At 37.7% G+C, this 15550-nt stretch overlaps 5 protein-coding genes across 6 annotated transcripts in view; 4 read left to right on the top strand and 1 right to left on the bottom strand.

Annotated features, from left to right (window-relative positions):
- On the top strand, positions 103-3914 carry LOC104754716 (pentatricopeptide repeat-containing protein At1g05670, mitochondrial). The gene is given in 4 exon segments (XM_010476974.2): positions 103-408; positions 411-3026; positions 3160-3240; positions 3562-3914. Coding segments are annotated over 2 exon segments (2226 nt in total). The 5' UTR covers positions 103-386; the 3' UTR covers positions 2615-3026; positions 3160-3240; positions 3562-3914.
- On the top strand, positions 4798-6631 carry LOC104754714 (polygalacturonase-like). The gene is made up of 4 exons (XM_010476971.2): positions 4798-5238; positions 5500-5789; positions 5964-6192; positions 6282-6631. The coding sequence occupies exons 1-4, from the start codon at positions 4798-4800 to the stop codon at positions 6507-6509; spliced, it is 1188 nt and encodes a 395-aa protein (XP_010475273.1). The 3' UTR covers positions 6510-6631.
- Positions 9052-11011, top strand: LOC104754715 (polygalacturonase-like). Its single transcript, XM_010476973.1, has 4 exons — positions 9052-9510; positions 9944-10233; positions 10397-10625; positions 10738-11011. Exons 1-4 carry the CDS (start codon positions 9073-9075, stop codon positions 10963-10965), a joined length of 1185 nt encoding a protein of 394 aa, XP_010475275.1. The 5' UTR covers positions 9052-9072; the 3' UTR covers positions 10966-11011.
- On the top strand, positions 11335-13901 carry LOC104754712 (ankyrin repeat-containing protein At5g02620-like). Its single transcript, XM_010476967.2, has 3 exons — positions 11335-12308; positions 12407-12816; positions 12900-13901. The coding sequence occupies exons 1-3, from the start codon at positions 11696-11698 to the stop codon at positions 13767-13769; spliced, it is 1893 nt and encodes a 630-aa protein (XP_010475269.1). The 5' UTR covers positions 11335-11695; the 3' UTR covers positions 13770-13901.
- LOC104754713 (type I inositol polyphosphate 5-phosphatase 13-like) overlaps positions 13756-15550 on the bottom strand; it is a 6097-nt gene continuing 4302 nt past the window's right edge. The window contains exons 7-10 of one of the 2 annotated variants that reach the window (XM_010476970.2): positions 15211-15514; positions 14971-15094; positions 14512-14872; positions 13756-14428 (exon numbers count right to left, since the gene is read on the bottom strand). In XM_010476970.2, the coding sequence (XP_010475272.1) occupies positions 14066-14428; positions 14512-14872; positions 14971-15094; positions 15211-15514 (1152 nt within the window). In that variant the 3' untranslated portion in view covers positions 13756-14065. The remainder of the gene's footprint in view (positions 14429-14511; positions 14873-14970; positions 15095-15210; positions 15515-15550) is intronic. The other variant, XM_010476969.2, reaches the window with a different exon arrangement.

Genomic DNA, 15550 nt, shown 5'->3' with positions numbered 1-15550 from the left:
TTGTTCAATATGGGCCTAACTGCTCTTCTTAATGGGCTTTAAGTGGTTTAGTTTCCAAAACGCACCGTTTTATTCATCTAAATGACCGTTCCCAAATTCGATCATCGTCTTCAATGGCACGCCGTGCCCTTTCCAAGTTTCACTGAAGAGAGAGAGAGAAAGAACAAAGTTTATCTTCTGGGTGAGAGTGACCAAGTTCTGATATTTCTCGTTGCAATTCGTATCGTTAACGCTCGTTAATACCCAATCACCCGCTTTGTGCGGGTCAAGTTCCGGCGCAGAGATTCTAGGGTTTTTTTCTTTTAATCTCGAATCGAGCGAATGATTGTTCTCCTGAAGACTCTGTTTAGTTCGCGGCGAGTACTTGGGTGCTTTGTGATGAAGCGATGAAGCAGCCATTCATTGGCCTGTGATGAAGAGAGGTACTCTTTCTAGCTTCAGAAATTTCATTCAGCTCTCTTCACTTGGGTCTCGTGGACTCATCAGTTCCTCAACTTTAACCGATACTAGACCTTTTCCTGATTACTCACCAAAGAAAGCTTCAGTAAGAGACACTGAATTGGTTCACCAAATCACCAATGTGATTAAGCTTCGTCGTGTTGAGCCTCTGAGGCGGAGTTTAAAGCCTTATGAATGCAAGTTCAAGACTGATCATTTGATTTGGGTTTTGTTGAAGATTAAGAGTGATTACAAGCTGGTTCTTGATTTCTTTGATTGGGCTCGCTCTCGTAGAGACTCCAACCTTGAATCCCTTTGTATTGTCGTTCATTTGGCTGTGGCATCGAAGGATCTTAAAGTGGCTCAGTCTCTCATTAGTAGTTTTTGGGAGAGACCGAAGTTGAATGTTACTGATTCCTTTGTACATTTTTTTGATCTTTTAGTATACACTTACAAGGACTGGGGTTCGGATCCTCGTGTGTTTGATGTGTTCTTTCAAGTACTAGTTGAATATGGAATGCTCCGTGAAGCGAGAAAGGTCTTTGAGAAGATGTTGAATTACGGATTGGTTCTCTCTGTTGATTCTTGCAATGTATACCTTGGCCGTCTTTCGAAAGACTGCAGTAATGCTACAACAGCCATCATAGTATTCAGGGAGTTTCCGGAAGTGGGTGTTTGTTGGAATGTTTCTTCTTATAACATTGTTATTCATTGTATTTGTCAACTCGGGAGAATAAACGAAGCTCACCATCTGCTCCTGCTTATGGAGCTGAAGGGCTACACCCCTGATGTAATCAGTTACAGTACAGTGATAAATGGATATTGTAGATTTGGGGAACTTGATAAGGTTTGGAAGCTCATTGCAGAAATGAAACAGAAAGGGCTGAAGCCAAATTCTTATACTTATGGTTGCATAATTGATTTGCTTTGCAAGATTTGTAAGCTAGCCGAAGCAGAGGAGGCATTTCGAGAGATGATAGAGCAGGGTATACTTCCTGACACAGTAGTGTATACAACTCTTATTGATGGTTTCTGTAAGCGAGGGAATATTCGGGCTGCGTCGAAGTTTTTTTATGAGATGCACTCTCTGGATATTAGACCAGATGTTTTGACATATACTGCTATGATATCAGGGTTTTGTCAGATTGGCGACATGGTGGAGGCTGGTAAACTTTTCCATGAAATGCTTTGCAGGGGTTTAGAGCCGGATAGCGTTACTTTTACCGAACTTATAAATGGATACTGCAAAGCAGGGCAGATGAAAGATGCTTTTAGGGTCCACAATCACATGATTCAGGCTGGGTGCTCCCCGAATGTCGTTACATACACCACATTAATTGATGGGATCTGTAAGGAAGGGGACTTAGATTCAGCGAATGACCTTCTTCATGAAATGTGGAAAATAGGTCTTCAGCCAAATATTTTTACTTATAATTCCATTGTCAATGGTCTATGTAAGTCAGGTAGTTTTGAGGAGGCAGTTAAACTTGTTGGAGAATTTGAAGCTGTGGGTCTTAATGCAGACGCTGTAACTTATACAACCTTGATGGATGCCTACTGTAAAGCAGGGGAGATGGATAAAGCTCAAGAGATTTTGAAAGAGATGCTCGGGAAAGGGCTTCAACCTACTATTGTCACATTTAACGTCCTAATGAATGGCTTTTGTTTGCATGGGATGTTAGAAGATGGTGAGAAGCTTCTAAATTGGATGTTGGCAAAAGGTATAGCGCCTAATGCAACCACATATAATTCTCTCATGAAGCAATATTGCATTAGAAATAACCTGAAGGCAGCAACTACAATTTATAAGGACATGTGTTCCCGGGAGGTAGGACCTGATGGTAAGACGTATGAGAATTTAGTTAAAGGCCATTGCAAGGCTAGGAACATGAAGGAAGCATGGTTTTTATTTCAGAAAATGAACGAGAAGGGATTTAGTGTCTCTGTCAGCACATATACCGCTCTCATTAAAGGATTCTTGAAGAGGAAGAAATTTGTGGAAGCGAGAGAAGTTTTTGACCAAATGAGAAGAGAAGGGTTGGCTGCGGATAAAGAAATTCTTGACTTTTTCAGTGATACAAAATACAAGGGAAGTAGGCCAGATACAATTGTAGATCCTATTGATGATATAATAGAGAGTTACCTTGTGGATGAGGAACTAAGGGAAGCCAATTAGCTGGTGGTCGGTTAGAACTCAAAAGGTTAATCTTAGTGTGAATGAATGTGGTTTTGAAGGAGACATGATGCCTCCTTCCAAGTCTTAGAAGCATCAGGTCGTTAAGGAGCTCTTTAGATTGTAAAAGGCTGAAGGGGTTCTGCATATGAAACACCACAGAGAGTAAAAGCTTCTGATCAATCTGTTAGCAGATGACCCTGTTAATTGTGCGCAGCTACCGACAGGACTTCATGAGGAGTTTACTTCTCTGCCAACGCAACTTCATCTTGACAAGAGTATCTGTGAACTCGTCGCTGAACGTTCTTCTTTGTTTCCTTATGTGTGAGGATTCGGCAGGTTCACATTAATTCTTACTGATTTGTCATTTGCTGAAAGAGAAGTGATGCTGATGCAATTGAAATAACATCCAAGGGTGCGTACTTTTTAAAGTTCTTTCTTGCTTGACTTCTGTTTGCAGTCCAGTTTGCAATCGCTTACAAGACTTGAAAGTTCTGATCACACAAAAGCTTCTCACATGTTTGTTTACTCCTGGTTCTTAATCGTAGGTATGTGTTTGTTGAGCCAACTTCCAATCTCATGGTACATCGTGTTCTAAATGCTCACGGAGGACTCTTCTCAATGAAGATGTAAGAGAGCTTAAACTAGTTTTATTTCTTCTTTTGGATCGTTCATATCATACCTGCCATGAATTTGCGTTAATAGCCGTCTAGTCTTATGCCCATTCAAATTTTTGGTTACTGACTAATCACCCTTGTATTTCTAAGTTAGACCTGGTTAGGTGTGATCTTCTAACATTAATCCATGAAGTTGAAAACATGGTAGTGGGGACAATGTCCAGGGTTCTTGATCTACTAACAATTAAAATAGGAACATGGAAAGATTTTACAGTGTTTTATTTTGCCTGACAACTTGATAAAATATAACTCTCCTCTTTACGGATTTTGCAGAGAAGAGCCACCACATAATGTAAATGATGCCCCAAGAGTCCTTTAACCTACATCAAGAAACTTTCATATTTGAAGGTTTAGGTTCACATTACACACATGAAGCCAACCCAAGAACAAGACTTTTTTGGTGCGTGATGACGTGTAGAAAACAGAGCATTATGTATTATGCAAAATGTATTTATGTTTGTTTTTGTCATATTTGAAAGAAGAAAAAATAAAGTTACTATTTTAACATTGTTGTAGCTTAGATAATCCGAGAGCTCCGGCGTCTCTTTCTCCGTCAACTGCTCCGCCTCTTCTCTCTCTCCACCACTCACATGTCACATGCCATTCATTAAAGTTTATTTTATTGTAGTTTTTTACTTCAAAGTTCAAACATATATTATCCGAATCTTCTAAGCATTCAATGAACTTGTTGAAATTTATCTGAATTAATTTTAGATTAAAGACCATTTTTGCAACAATGGTTAAAACCATCGCCCAAATCGGAATGTTTGGTTGGGAAAGTTAATTGTGTTTGTCGTTTCACAACGCTTGAATTCGCTTCACAACATAATCTCCCCAACATAATCTTTTTTTTTTTTTTTTTCTTCAACAGCTTGTCAAAACAAAATGACTATAAGATGAATAAAAATAACTTGGAAAATATAAGATAAATAAAAAAAATGGAGCTCATACATATATTGACTTTCTATAATTCTATTTAGAATGATTAACGATATCATTGAGTTAGTTTCAATAATGTGTGAGCTATATATGGTTAATCACATGTCTCTTTTTGGGGTCAACAGCTAGTTTATCACATGCATGTCGTCATGTGATATATACTGTATATAACTATATATATATTATGTGTGTGATCTCGTCATATATATAATATATCTATAGTACTACGTACTTATTTCACAATTCATAACTAACGGTATGATGGCCGTTTATTTAAAAGGGAAAGGGTTTACACATGTATATGGCTAATTTAATTCATAATGTGCAACATAATGTCATCTTTGAATCAACGACCGTTGCTACTAAAAAAGTTCTATATCAACCATGTGAGCACCTAATGATTGGAAATGTTAAATTCAGAAACTCTTATCATATAGATAGCAGTATAGCACATGTACTTAAATTGTTCCATAGACTCGATAACGAACCAATCATGCCCTCTCTATATATACCAATGGTTTGATGCATCAAAATCAATTCAAACATAAACTCAATCTCACATAAAAAAAAATGACAAAACCTGCTATAACATTTCCACTTCTCTTCACACTTGTGACCACCTTAATCAATGTATCGAGCAGTGCCTCCAACGTTTTCAACGTAGTTAGTTTCGGAGCCAAACCAGACGGAGTCACCGATTCCACCGCAGCATTCCTCAAAGCATGGCAAGGGGCTTGTGGCTCGGCAGCTTCAGCCACGGTAGTAGTTCCGAAGGGGACATTTCTTTTGAAGGCAATAACGTTTGGAGGGCCATGCAAGAGTAAAATCACATTTCAAGTGTCCGGAACCGTCGTTGCTCCGGCAGATTACAGGGCCTTTGGCAACTCCGGTTACTGGATTCTCTTCAACAAGGTCAGCAAAATGTCACTTGTCGGCGGGACTTTCGACGCTCGAGCTAATGGGTTCTGGTCTTGCCGGAAATCTGGTCAGAATTGTCCTCCCGGTGTTAGGGTATGTTCTGATCTCTTCTGTCGTGACTTTAGAATTTTAATTTTATTTTTAATAGAAACTATATATAGTAAGTTTCATAATAATAATAAGGTTGTGGATTGTTCATTATTTAATCGAAATAAAATAAAATTGTTATTATCTTATTTATATGTGGCACTACGAATTATGATATTCCTTCTTTTAATTATTATGTATGATCGATCAAACTTTAGTTGACTACCTCATATACGTACTTATAAATTCTTTGATGCATTATTATAGTCAATATCTTTCAACTCGGCAAAAGACGTGATCATAAGTGGAGTGAAATCCATGAACAGCCAGGTCACCCATATGACCCTTAATGGTTGCACCAATGTGGTCGTCCGTAACGTCAAACTAGTGGCTCCGGGAAACAGCCCAAACACCGACGGTTTCCACGTTCAATTCTCCACCGGAGTAACATTCACCGGAAGCACCGTTCAGACCGGAGACGATTGTGTTGCTATCGGCCCTGGTACCCGCAATTTCCTCATCACCAAACTTGCTTGTGGCCCAGGTCACGGGGTTAGGTATATACACCCTTTAATTTCTTAGAATGATTAATGGATAAATTACACACATATATATATATATATATATATATATATATATATTATTAACTCTGAGGAATCATGAATTTCCAACTTAAAACTAGCAGTAAGTAGATTGCTCATATAACTATATGATTATGTGATGACTCGCAGTATCGGGAGCTTGGCGAAGGATTTGAAAGAAGACGGGGTAGAAAACGTGACTCTATCGAGTTCCGTATTTACGGGAACACAAAACGGCGTGAGGATAAAGTCGTGGGCGAGGCCTAGCACTGGATACGTTAGAAACGTCTTCTTCCAAAACCTAATCATGAAGAACGTTCAAAACCCTATCATAATTGACCAAAACTATTGTCCTTCTCACCAAGGTTGCCCTACTGAGGTATATCTATATCATCTTTTTTTTATCAGACTAATCCAATATGTAAATCAACTTGGTCTAATAACTATATATGTTTATGAATGTATTAGCATTCGGGGGTGAAGATAAGTGGAGTGACGTATAAGAACATACAAGGGACGTCGGCGACACAGCAAGCAATGAAGCTAGTGTGTAGCAAGAGCAATCCGTGCACAGGGATCACATTACAAGACATTAAGCTTACTTACAACAAAGGAGCTCCAGCTACTTCCTACTGTTTCAATGCTGCTGGGAAAAGTCTCGGTGTTATCCAACCTACTAGTTGTCTAAACCGATAATATAAAATATCTTAGTGTACATTTATTTGGTGAAAGATGATATGGTAAAATCTAAGTTATTAGGGGATTTTAGCATTCATCTTTTAACCGTTGTTTTTGTAACGATTATAAGATTAATTTGAACGATGGTCCAAATAATTTTGGATACCAACCGGTTTGATCAGAAATTCAGAATACCAAAAATACTTGTTTCTGTAACAATATATGATCACAATGATATGTAACATTACAAATTATTTAGTTATTTTCTTCATCAATAACATACTGTTTTCAGCAACGAAGAAAGTGGAAGACTTTGACCTGTCCCAATCACATTACACCTTTTTTTTTTTTTTGCTTTAAAGAGCAAAATATAAGACAAATCTAGAGGAAACTGAAGAAAAACAAATGGGATGACTGCTACTTAGTAATCAAATTGCATATAATTGACATAGTAATCAAATATATAGATTTTGGAAATTTAACTAAATAAATAAAGAAAACAAATGGGATGACTGCTACTTAGTGCGCACAAAGAGCCTTCAGATTCACAAAGCCTTTTTCCATAAATCAAAACTTTGTTAGGTTTCTAAAGATGCAGCGATAGTACTACTACATGCATCATTGCTCTACTAATATCAGCTCCAACCTTTTTTATTCTCTTAACTCTCATCCGACCCTTCATCTTCCTCAGTCTCGACCTTCTAGCAGATTCTCGGTTCGACTGTTGTCTCTTCCCTGGTTTAACCTCTTTTTCCATTCTGTAGATAAACACACAACAACTACTCCAATAAACAAAACAATAAAATAAATGTCATGGATAAAAATTAATTCAGCGAGAGCGGCGCAAGAACGAATAGTATACCCAATGGTTGTTACGTTGAATTCAAAATGTCAACAAACTAAGCTAACCATATATAGATATTGACTTTCTGTAATTCTTACCAGAATGATTAACGAATATATATGATTGGGTTGGTTTCAATAATGTGACCTAGTTAATTATCACCTGTCTTTTTTTTTTGGGGTCAACTGCTAGTTGATCACATGTCCTACCATATAAATTTGTGGTGATGTCATCATCTATACTTATATGGGTCACTTCTTTTACCTTAGATTTGCAATTCTATTTCATAATAGAAAGGTATTTTATATATAGTCGCTTAAAGAAAGAGAACAAAAAAAAAAGTATAAATGGCTTAGTAACCACATTAACCGTGATGATGTGCATATACGTACGGTACGAGTAATATTGCAAGATATGGCCTGATTGGTGAAGACTTTTAAAACTTTAAAATCATTTAAAAGTCCTAAAAGCATTTTATTTGCTAATCAAGTTTTAATGATTTTTTTATTTTTTAAAGTTTTTACAGCCACTTAAATTTTTTCCTTGTTTATTTCTCTTCTTTTTTTAATGTTCAAAATGACGCTGTAAAACTTTTAAAAACCAACAAATTTAAAAAACTTTTTTTTCTTTCTCCATCATAATTAAAAACTCTATATAATTATATATATTTTTATACAAACCTTTTTTATAGATTAATTATCAGTATTTTTTTCTCTTTTTTTTGATATCTACTTCTCTTCACAAATTTATTATTTTTATCATCACCTTTGTATTTTCTTATAATTTTGTTTTTAATAAAATTACAGTCACAGTTTTAAAAGTTTGTTTTTTAACAATCAGATTCTTACAGTGAAAGTATCTACAGCCAAAGTCTCTACAGCTAAATTTTATACAGCCAAATTTTCACATTCAAAGTCTCTACAACCACAAATAACAGTCGTTACCAATCGGGTCCATGATCTGGTATATATTTTTATTGGACTTCAATTAAAAAATATGTATTGTAAAAGTTTCCTGATTATCTTAAAACAGAAATTTGGTATTAAGATGCAAAGTAATGGCAGACGAGAACTCTTTTTTTTTTTTTTTTATGGATTATATATATTATCGTTGTAATGATGCATTCCATGATCATTCTACCTTCGTGAAAATTTGTAATACAGCAATATATACAGGATTAGCATAGATATTACCTTTTTACGTTTTCAAAGAATTCCTATTTTACTAAGAATTTTTAGGGTTTTTGGTTGAGTTTCTTTTATTTAGAGCATTAATTTGTGTAAAATTGATCGTTTTTCTTAAAAAATATTGTTCATTCTCTATAACTTTCATCTTATATACAGTTTTTTTGTTCTAATGGATAGCTGAGTAAGTTTCCACGTATTTATTTACTACGGACGTACCTAGCATATGAAATATAAATACATACCACATACATATGACCCATATTATATGGGAAACTGATAATGTGCAAAAATGTCATCGTTAATACAACGACCGTTGCTCCTAAAAATTATGTATCAATCATGTCTGCAGCTAATGATTTGAAAATGTAAACTCTTTTATCTATCATAAAATAATCACACCCTCTTATCATATAGATAGCACATGTACTTAATTGTACCATAGACTCCGATAACGAACCAATTATTAATTGCTCTTTCTCTATATATATGCCATGCATCAAATTAATTCAAGCACAAACACAAACACAAACTCATATTCACATATTAAAAAATGGCAAAACCATCTATAATATTTCCTCTGCTCTTCACACTCCTCACCTTCATCGATGTCTCGAGCAGCGCCTCCAACGTTTTCAACGTAGTAAGCTTCGGGGCCAAGCCGGACGGAGTCACCGATTCCACCGCAGCTTTCCTCAAAGCATGGCAAGGGGCTTGTGGCTCGGCAGCTTCAGCTACGGTGGTGGTCCCCATGGGGACATTTCTGTTGAAGCAAATAACGTTTGGAGGGCCATGCAAGAGCAAACTCAAGTTTCAAGTGACCGGAACAGTCGTTGCTCCCACAAATTACTGGGCCTTTGGCAATTCCGGTTACTGGATTCTCTTCAACAAGGTTAGCAGATTCTCACTGGTCGGTGGGACTTTCGACGCTCGAGGTGATGGGTTCTGGTCTTGCCGTAAATCTGGTCAGAATTGTCCTCCCGGTGTTAGGGTACATATCCTTCTCTATCTCTAAACACAACATTCTAACAATTATACATAAGCGCAATTAGCACCATAATGCAAATACATCTTCCAATTGTTTACTTTCGATATCTAAAAACATGAAGTTGATAAGTTAAAACATTTATTTTACGTATGCCAACTTAGGGAATTTAATTTGTAAAATATACAGGAACCATTTTTGAATAATGAGTTTTGGTCCTTTTGGACAGGGTAATAGATTCTTTGGCCAAAGTAAAATGAAATTGTTATAATCTTATTTATTAACCTATGGCACTTCGAATTACAATAATTTCTTGCTTTGAATTAACTTAATCTATTGTATATCAAACTTGATTAGGCTTTTTCATATACTTATATAAAAAATATAAACTAACCGGCAAACCAATCTCATAATTAAAATCTTTGATGCATAACTGTAGTCAATATCGTTCAACGCGGCAAAAGACGTGATCATAAGTGGAGTGAAATCGATGAACAGCCAGGTCAGCCATATGACCCTCAACGGTTGCACGAATGTGGCCGTCCGTAACATCAGGCTAGTGGCTCCCGGAAACAGCCCAAACACCGACGGCTTCACCGTTCAATTCTCTACCGGAGTTACATTAACCGGAAGCACCGTTCAGACCGGAGACGATTGTGTTGCTATCGGCCCTGGTACCCGCAACTTCCTCATTTCCAAACTTGCTTGTGGTCCAGGTCACGGGGTTAGGTAATACACACACCGTCTAATTTCTTAGAATGATCTAATGAATATAAATTATGTACATATATATAATTACGTACTTGTAAGAAATTATGAATTTCCAAATAAAAAATAAGCAAGTGATGCACACTTAGCGGTCATACTCATATGATTATGTGACGATTGGCAGCATTGGGAGCTTGGCGAAGCAGTTAAACGAAGACGGAGTAGAGAACGTGACACTCTCGAGTGCAGTATTCACCGGAACACAAAACGGCGTGAGGATAAAGTCATGGGCGAGGCCGAGTACGGGATTCGTTAGAAACGTCTTCTTCCAAAACCTAATTATGAAGAACGTCCAAAACCCAATCATAATCGACCAAAACTATTGTCCCTCCAACCTAGGTTGCCCTACCGAGGTACATATCCAAATATCATATTTTTGATCAAATTAAACTAATCCAATATGTAATATCGACTTAATTAGTCGTCCAATAACTAAATATATTTTTATGTTTATGTATGTATTAGCATTCGGGGGTGAAGATAAGTGGAGTGACGTATAAAAACATACAAGGAACGTCGGCGACACAGCAAGCGATGAAGCTGGCATGCAGCAAGAGCAATCCATGTACAGGAATCACATTACAAGACATTAAACTTACTTACAACAAAGGAACACCTGCTACTTCTTATTGTTTCAATGCTATCGGGAAAAATCTTGGTGTCATTCAACCTACTAGTTGTCTAAACCGATAATATCAAATATTTCTTGGTGTGTAAATTCATTTTGTGTGAGATGAAACGGTAAAATGTTATTAGAAAATTGATTTTTTAAATAGTTTTCTGTAACAACCTATGATCTACAAAAATATAATATTGTTTTCATTAATAAAATATCATTTTCATAACTAATAAAGTGGAAAAGTTTACCTCGTCACAATCACTTTTTAATTTTTTTTTTTTTTTTTTTTGTCAGCACAGAGCTAAGATCTGGAAAGCAAAAAATATAAGACAAATCTAGAAGAAAGATGAGGAAAAATGAAAAATAGAGAAATCACTATAAAAAAAAATGAAAATAGAGAAATTTAATAAAATATCATAGATTCTGGAAATTTAACGAATATGATAAAGAAAAATAAAAAGGAACAGCTGAAGATGCTGTCACTCAACGGCTTAGGACTAAGAATCAAACATGTGTGCGTACAAAAAAAGCCTTGAGATTCACAAACCCTTTTCCATAACTCAAGCTCTGTTTGGTCTGTCAGATGCAATGATACTTCACTCAACTTAAATCAGCTGCAACCTTTTTTTTGTCTCCTCTCGTCACATCCGTGTGATTGTGAATCTTTAGAGCTGGGATCCAACCAGTGCTTCGATCAAAGTTGGGATCTTTAGATTTTGGGGGAAAAGAAAAACTCTACTTCAAGATCTTTGTGTAATTTGATTTAGATACTTACTTAGTAGTACGAATCTAAAGGAGACGGAGATGAGTTCTTTGACTACTGTAATGGAGAAGCAAGAGAGTTTTCGAGGTAGTTCCATGGAGGAACATCAGAGTCTCAGGCGCGTTGGTTCAGAGAATCAAGCGAGAAAGGGAAGACCTTTGGAGAAGCAAGTTAGTTTCCAAGCTGGGAATGTAGAGAAACATGGAATCAAAGGGAGAGGAGCTTTGGAGAAACAAGACAAGGCAATGGAGAGGCAGGGAAGCTTCCGTGGGTTCGTTGAGAAGCAGAAAAGCTTCCGGATTATAATGGAGAGACAGTTAAGTTTCATGAATGGTGGTAGTGGTAGTGAGAGGAAGAAGAAGAATGAGTCGTCACCTGGTAAAAGAGGAGATTCTCCTCTTCACATTGCCGCTCGAACAGGGAATTTGGGAAAGGTTATGGAATTGATTAGAGATTGTAACAGTATCCAAGATTTGAAGTTGTTGTTGTCAAAGCAGAATCTGGAAGGAGAGACTCCTCTGTACACTGCAGCAGAAAACGGGTATTCGTTAGTTGTTGAAGAGATGTTGAAACATATGGATCTTGATACCGCATCAATTGCAGCTAGAAACGGTTTTGATCCTTTCCATGTAGCAGCAAAGCAAGACCATCTTGGTAAAGGAAACTTTGGATATTTGATAATAGCCCAAGAACTTGTTTATATTGTACACTTTCTTTTAGATGAATCTTTGAATGTGTGCTGTCTTTTGCAGAGGCGTTGAAGAAACTGTTGGAGACATTTCCAAATCTGGCTATGACGACGGATTCATCGTGTACTACTGCATTGCACACGGCTGCTACACAAGGACACATTGATGTTGTGAATCTTCTTTTAAAGACGAATCCTCATTTAGCTAAGATAGCTAAGAACAATGGTAAGACCGCACTTCATTCTGCAGCGCGGATGGGGCACAGAGAAGTGGTTAAGTCATTGATAGGTAATGATGCAAGTATTGGGTTTAGAACCGATAAAAAGGGACAAACAGCACTTCACATGGCTGTCAAAGGTCAAAACGAAGGGATTGTCCTTGAGTTGGTGAAACCTGACCCCGCGGTTTTGAGTGTTGAGAATAACAAAGGGAATATGCCATTGCACGTTGCCACAAACAAAGGCCGTACTAAGGTATCAAATATCATTTGCTTTCCCCCGAGTTTCAAAGTCTGAATGAGAATACTAATGAAAGTGCTTATTGTCTTTACTTGCAGATAGTTCGATGTTTGGTATTATTTGATGGAATTGACCTCAATGCTATGAATAAGGCTGGAGATACCGCACTTGATATAGCTGAAAAGACTGGAAACTCAGAGCTTGTGTCGGTTCTGAAGGAAGCAGGAGCTGCAACAGCTAAAGATCTTGGGAAGCCTCAAAACCCGGCTAAACAACTTAAGCAAACAGTCAGCGACATTAAACACGAGGTACAGTCTCAGCTCCAACAGTCTCGCCAAACGGGTGTCAGGGTTCAGAGAATCGCAAAGAGACTGAAGAAGCTTCACATAAGCGGTTTAAATAATGCTATAAACTCAGCAACCGTTGTGGCTGTCCTAATTGCAACAGTTGCATTTGCAGCAATCTTCACCATACCTGGGCAATATGAAGAAGAAAGAACAAAGGGACCGTTGTCGTTAGGAGAAGCCCGCATAGCCAACAAAGCCCCGTTTTTAGTCTTCTTCATATTCGACAGCTTGGCACTGTTCATATCTTTGGCTGTTGTTGTGGTGCAGACTTCGGTTGTGGTGATTGAGCAAAAGGCAAAGAAGAAGCTTGTGTTTGTGATCAACAAGCTCATGTGGTTGGCCTGTTTGTTCATATCCATTGCATTTGTTTCTCTTTCATTTATCGTTGTGGGTAAGGAGGACATTTGGCTGGCGATTTGTGCAACGATTATAGGCGGGACGATTATGCTAACAACGATAGGTGCAATGTGCTACTGTGTGGTCATGCATAGGATTGAGGAATCTAAACTGAAAAGCTTAAGGAAAGAGAGAAGCAAATCGAAATCTTTCTCATTGTCTCATATGCCTTCAGAGTCAGAGATTCTCAATAGTGAATTCAACAAGAGAATGTATGCACTCTGAGACTAAAATCTCAGGAATGGACAGTTTAATGTAAGAGAGTAACAAATGTATACGCGGATCACGTACCTGTGAACCGTTTTGATTCAAGTGAGGAGGTACAAAAGTTGAATACATGCTACTACCTTTGAGGAACAGTCTCGAAGCAAATCTACAATTTTTTCACACAACGGATTTCCTAAAGAATCAAAGAATAAATGAAACCAATTCTTCTTCACCTGATGATGCATATTTTGTGATGACTTTGTTGTTCCTCTGCTCTAAGTTCTAGTTAAAACTGTCAATGTTACAAGAGCTCATCACCGGCTTTTACCTCGTTTAACCGAGTCTTCAGTTTTTGGTCTAGTGCTTCCATTACGGGTAATATCTGTTGGGTAACGACGTGAACCGCCTAAGTTCTTTGTTAGGTTTGTGGGTCTGTTCTCAAGGAGGCATACTCTGGCTGAGAAGCAGTGACGGACTTTGATAGAGTGGCTTGTCAATGTAGTTGAACAGCTTCCTCGAATGTTCACCATCAGGATTGCTTCTTTATCTCGAGTATCTTCGCACCACCAATTCTGTGGGATGCCGTCAACATGTTCCTCCAATGAGTGAAAATCTTCGTGATGAACTTTCACGTCCACGGATCCTTCCGGATGTATTATCCCGGCTGCAGGCGAAACCTAAAAGAACAAAATTCTTGTATATCACTAAATCTTGAATACTACATAAACTTTTTATTTGGCGTCGAAAGAGAAGTTAATACCTCAAGCCAGCGTGGCAGACCAAAGGAGCCTCGTGGATTATAGTCAGAATCTTCTCCATCATCCTTAACTATAGCTTGTCCGGCGCATAGAATGTTAAAAATGGCTTTGCTCGTGGTTGAAGTGTTTGTGATTGTTAGGATGACTGTGTCCTGACTCTGAAGAACAATGTTGTTGGTGCTCACAGTAGTTTCTGGAACCAATCTTAAATCTTCGAAAATGGATAGTATCTTCTCATTAGACCTTACTATTTTCCCCAGCTCCTGTCTCCGCACAGATTTATCAACGTGAGCTATAGTCGCATGAAATTTGCAGCGCACGGGTTTGTGATCGCTCTCAGTAACATCCATGCAAGCTTCATACCTGTTGAAACAGGCAGGTAGAAATGTTAGAATGTGCAAAACAAATTGAAGATACAGGAAAAAGAGAGAAACATCATAAAGCTCGTCATGATACCATACATTATAACCGATGAGACTACAGGGCATTGCAAATTGCTCTCTGAGAATGGGCTGGATTGAGTATCTCTATATATAACTCTGTCACACCATGCAGGAATTCGCTTTTTCTCACCTGAATCATATCCTGGAGAGTACACAGCACAGAAAGTTTAGGTTTTTATGGAACCAAACAGAATAAGACTGTTCCAGTTTTTTTCATATTCATCTGTTAATGTATCTATATTTCAAATCCATTATCACCTCCTAGGCCTGAGCGATTCCTTTCGAATTTGTACGTGGGAGGGAAAGTGATTAATGCCTCACGCATTCCTTGGAAGACTTTTCCAAGTTTCATCTCTGCTCTAAGTTGGTCTCTTTCTCTGAGCCAATCAAAGGATCGCTGTGAAATGAAGTCTCTTGCTTCATCATAGGATATACCAAACAGCCTATAGTTAAAATCGCCAAAAAATGTGACCATGTCTGCTGCTGCTAGATCAGACTTGGTTTCTTCAGCGCCGGTGCTTGGAATCTGGAAAGGAGCAAACAGCATAAACTTGGGACCAACCTTGTGAAGCAATGATATAATTTAAGTGTATAAGTA

Source organism: Camelina sativa, chromosome 17, assembly GCF_000633955.1.
Source record: "Camelina sativa cultivar DH55 chromosome 17, Cs, whole genome shotgun sequence".
Lineage (NCBI taxonomy): Eukaryota > Viridiplantae > Streptophyta > Magnoliopsida > Brassicales > Brassicaceae > Camelina > Camelina sativa.
This window is presented reverse-complemented; position numbering and strand designations above follow the sequence as displayed.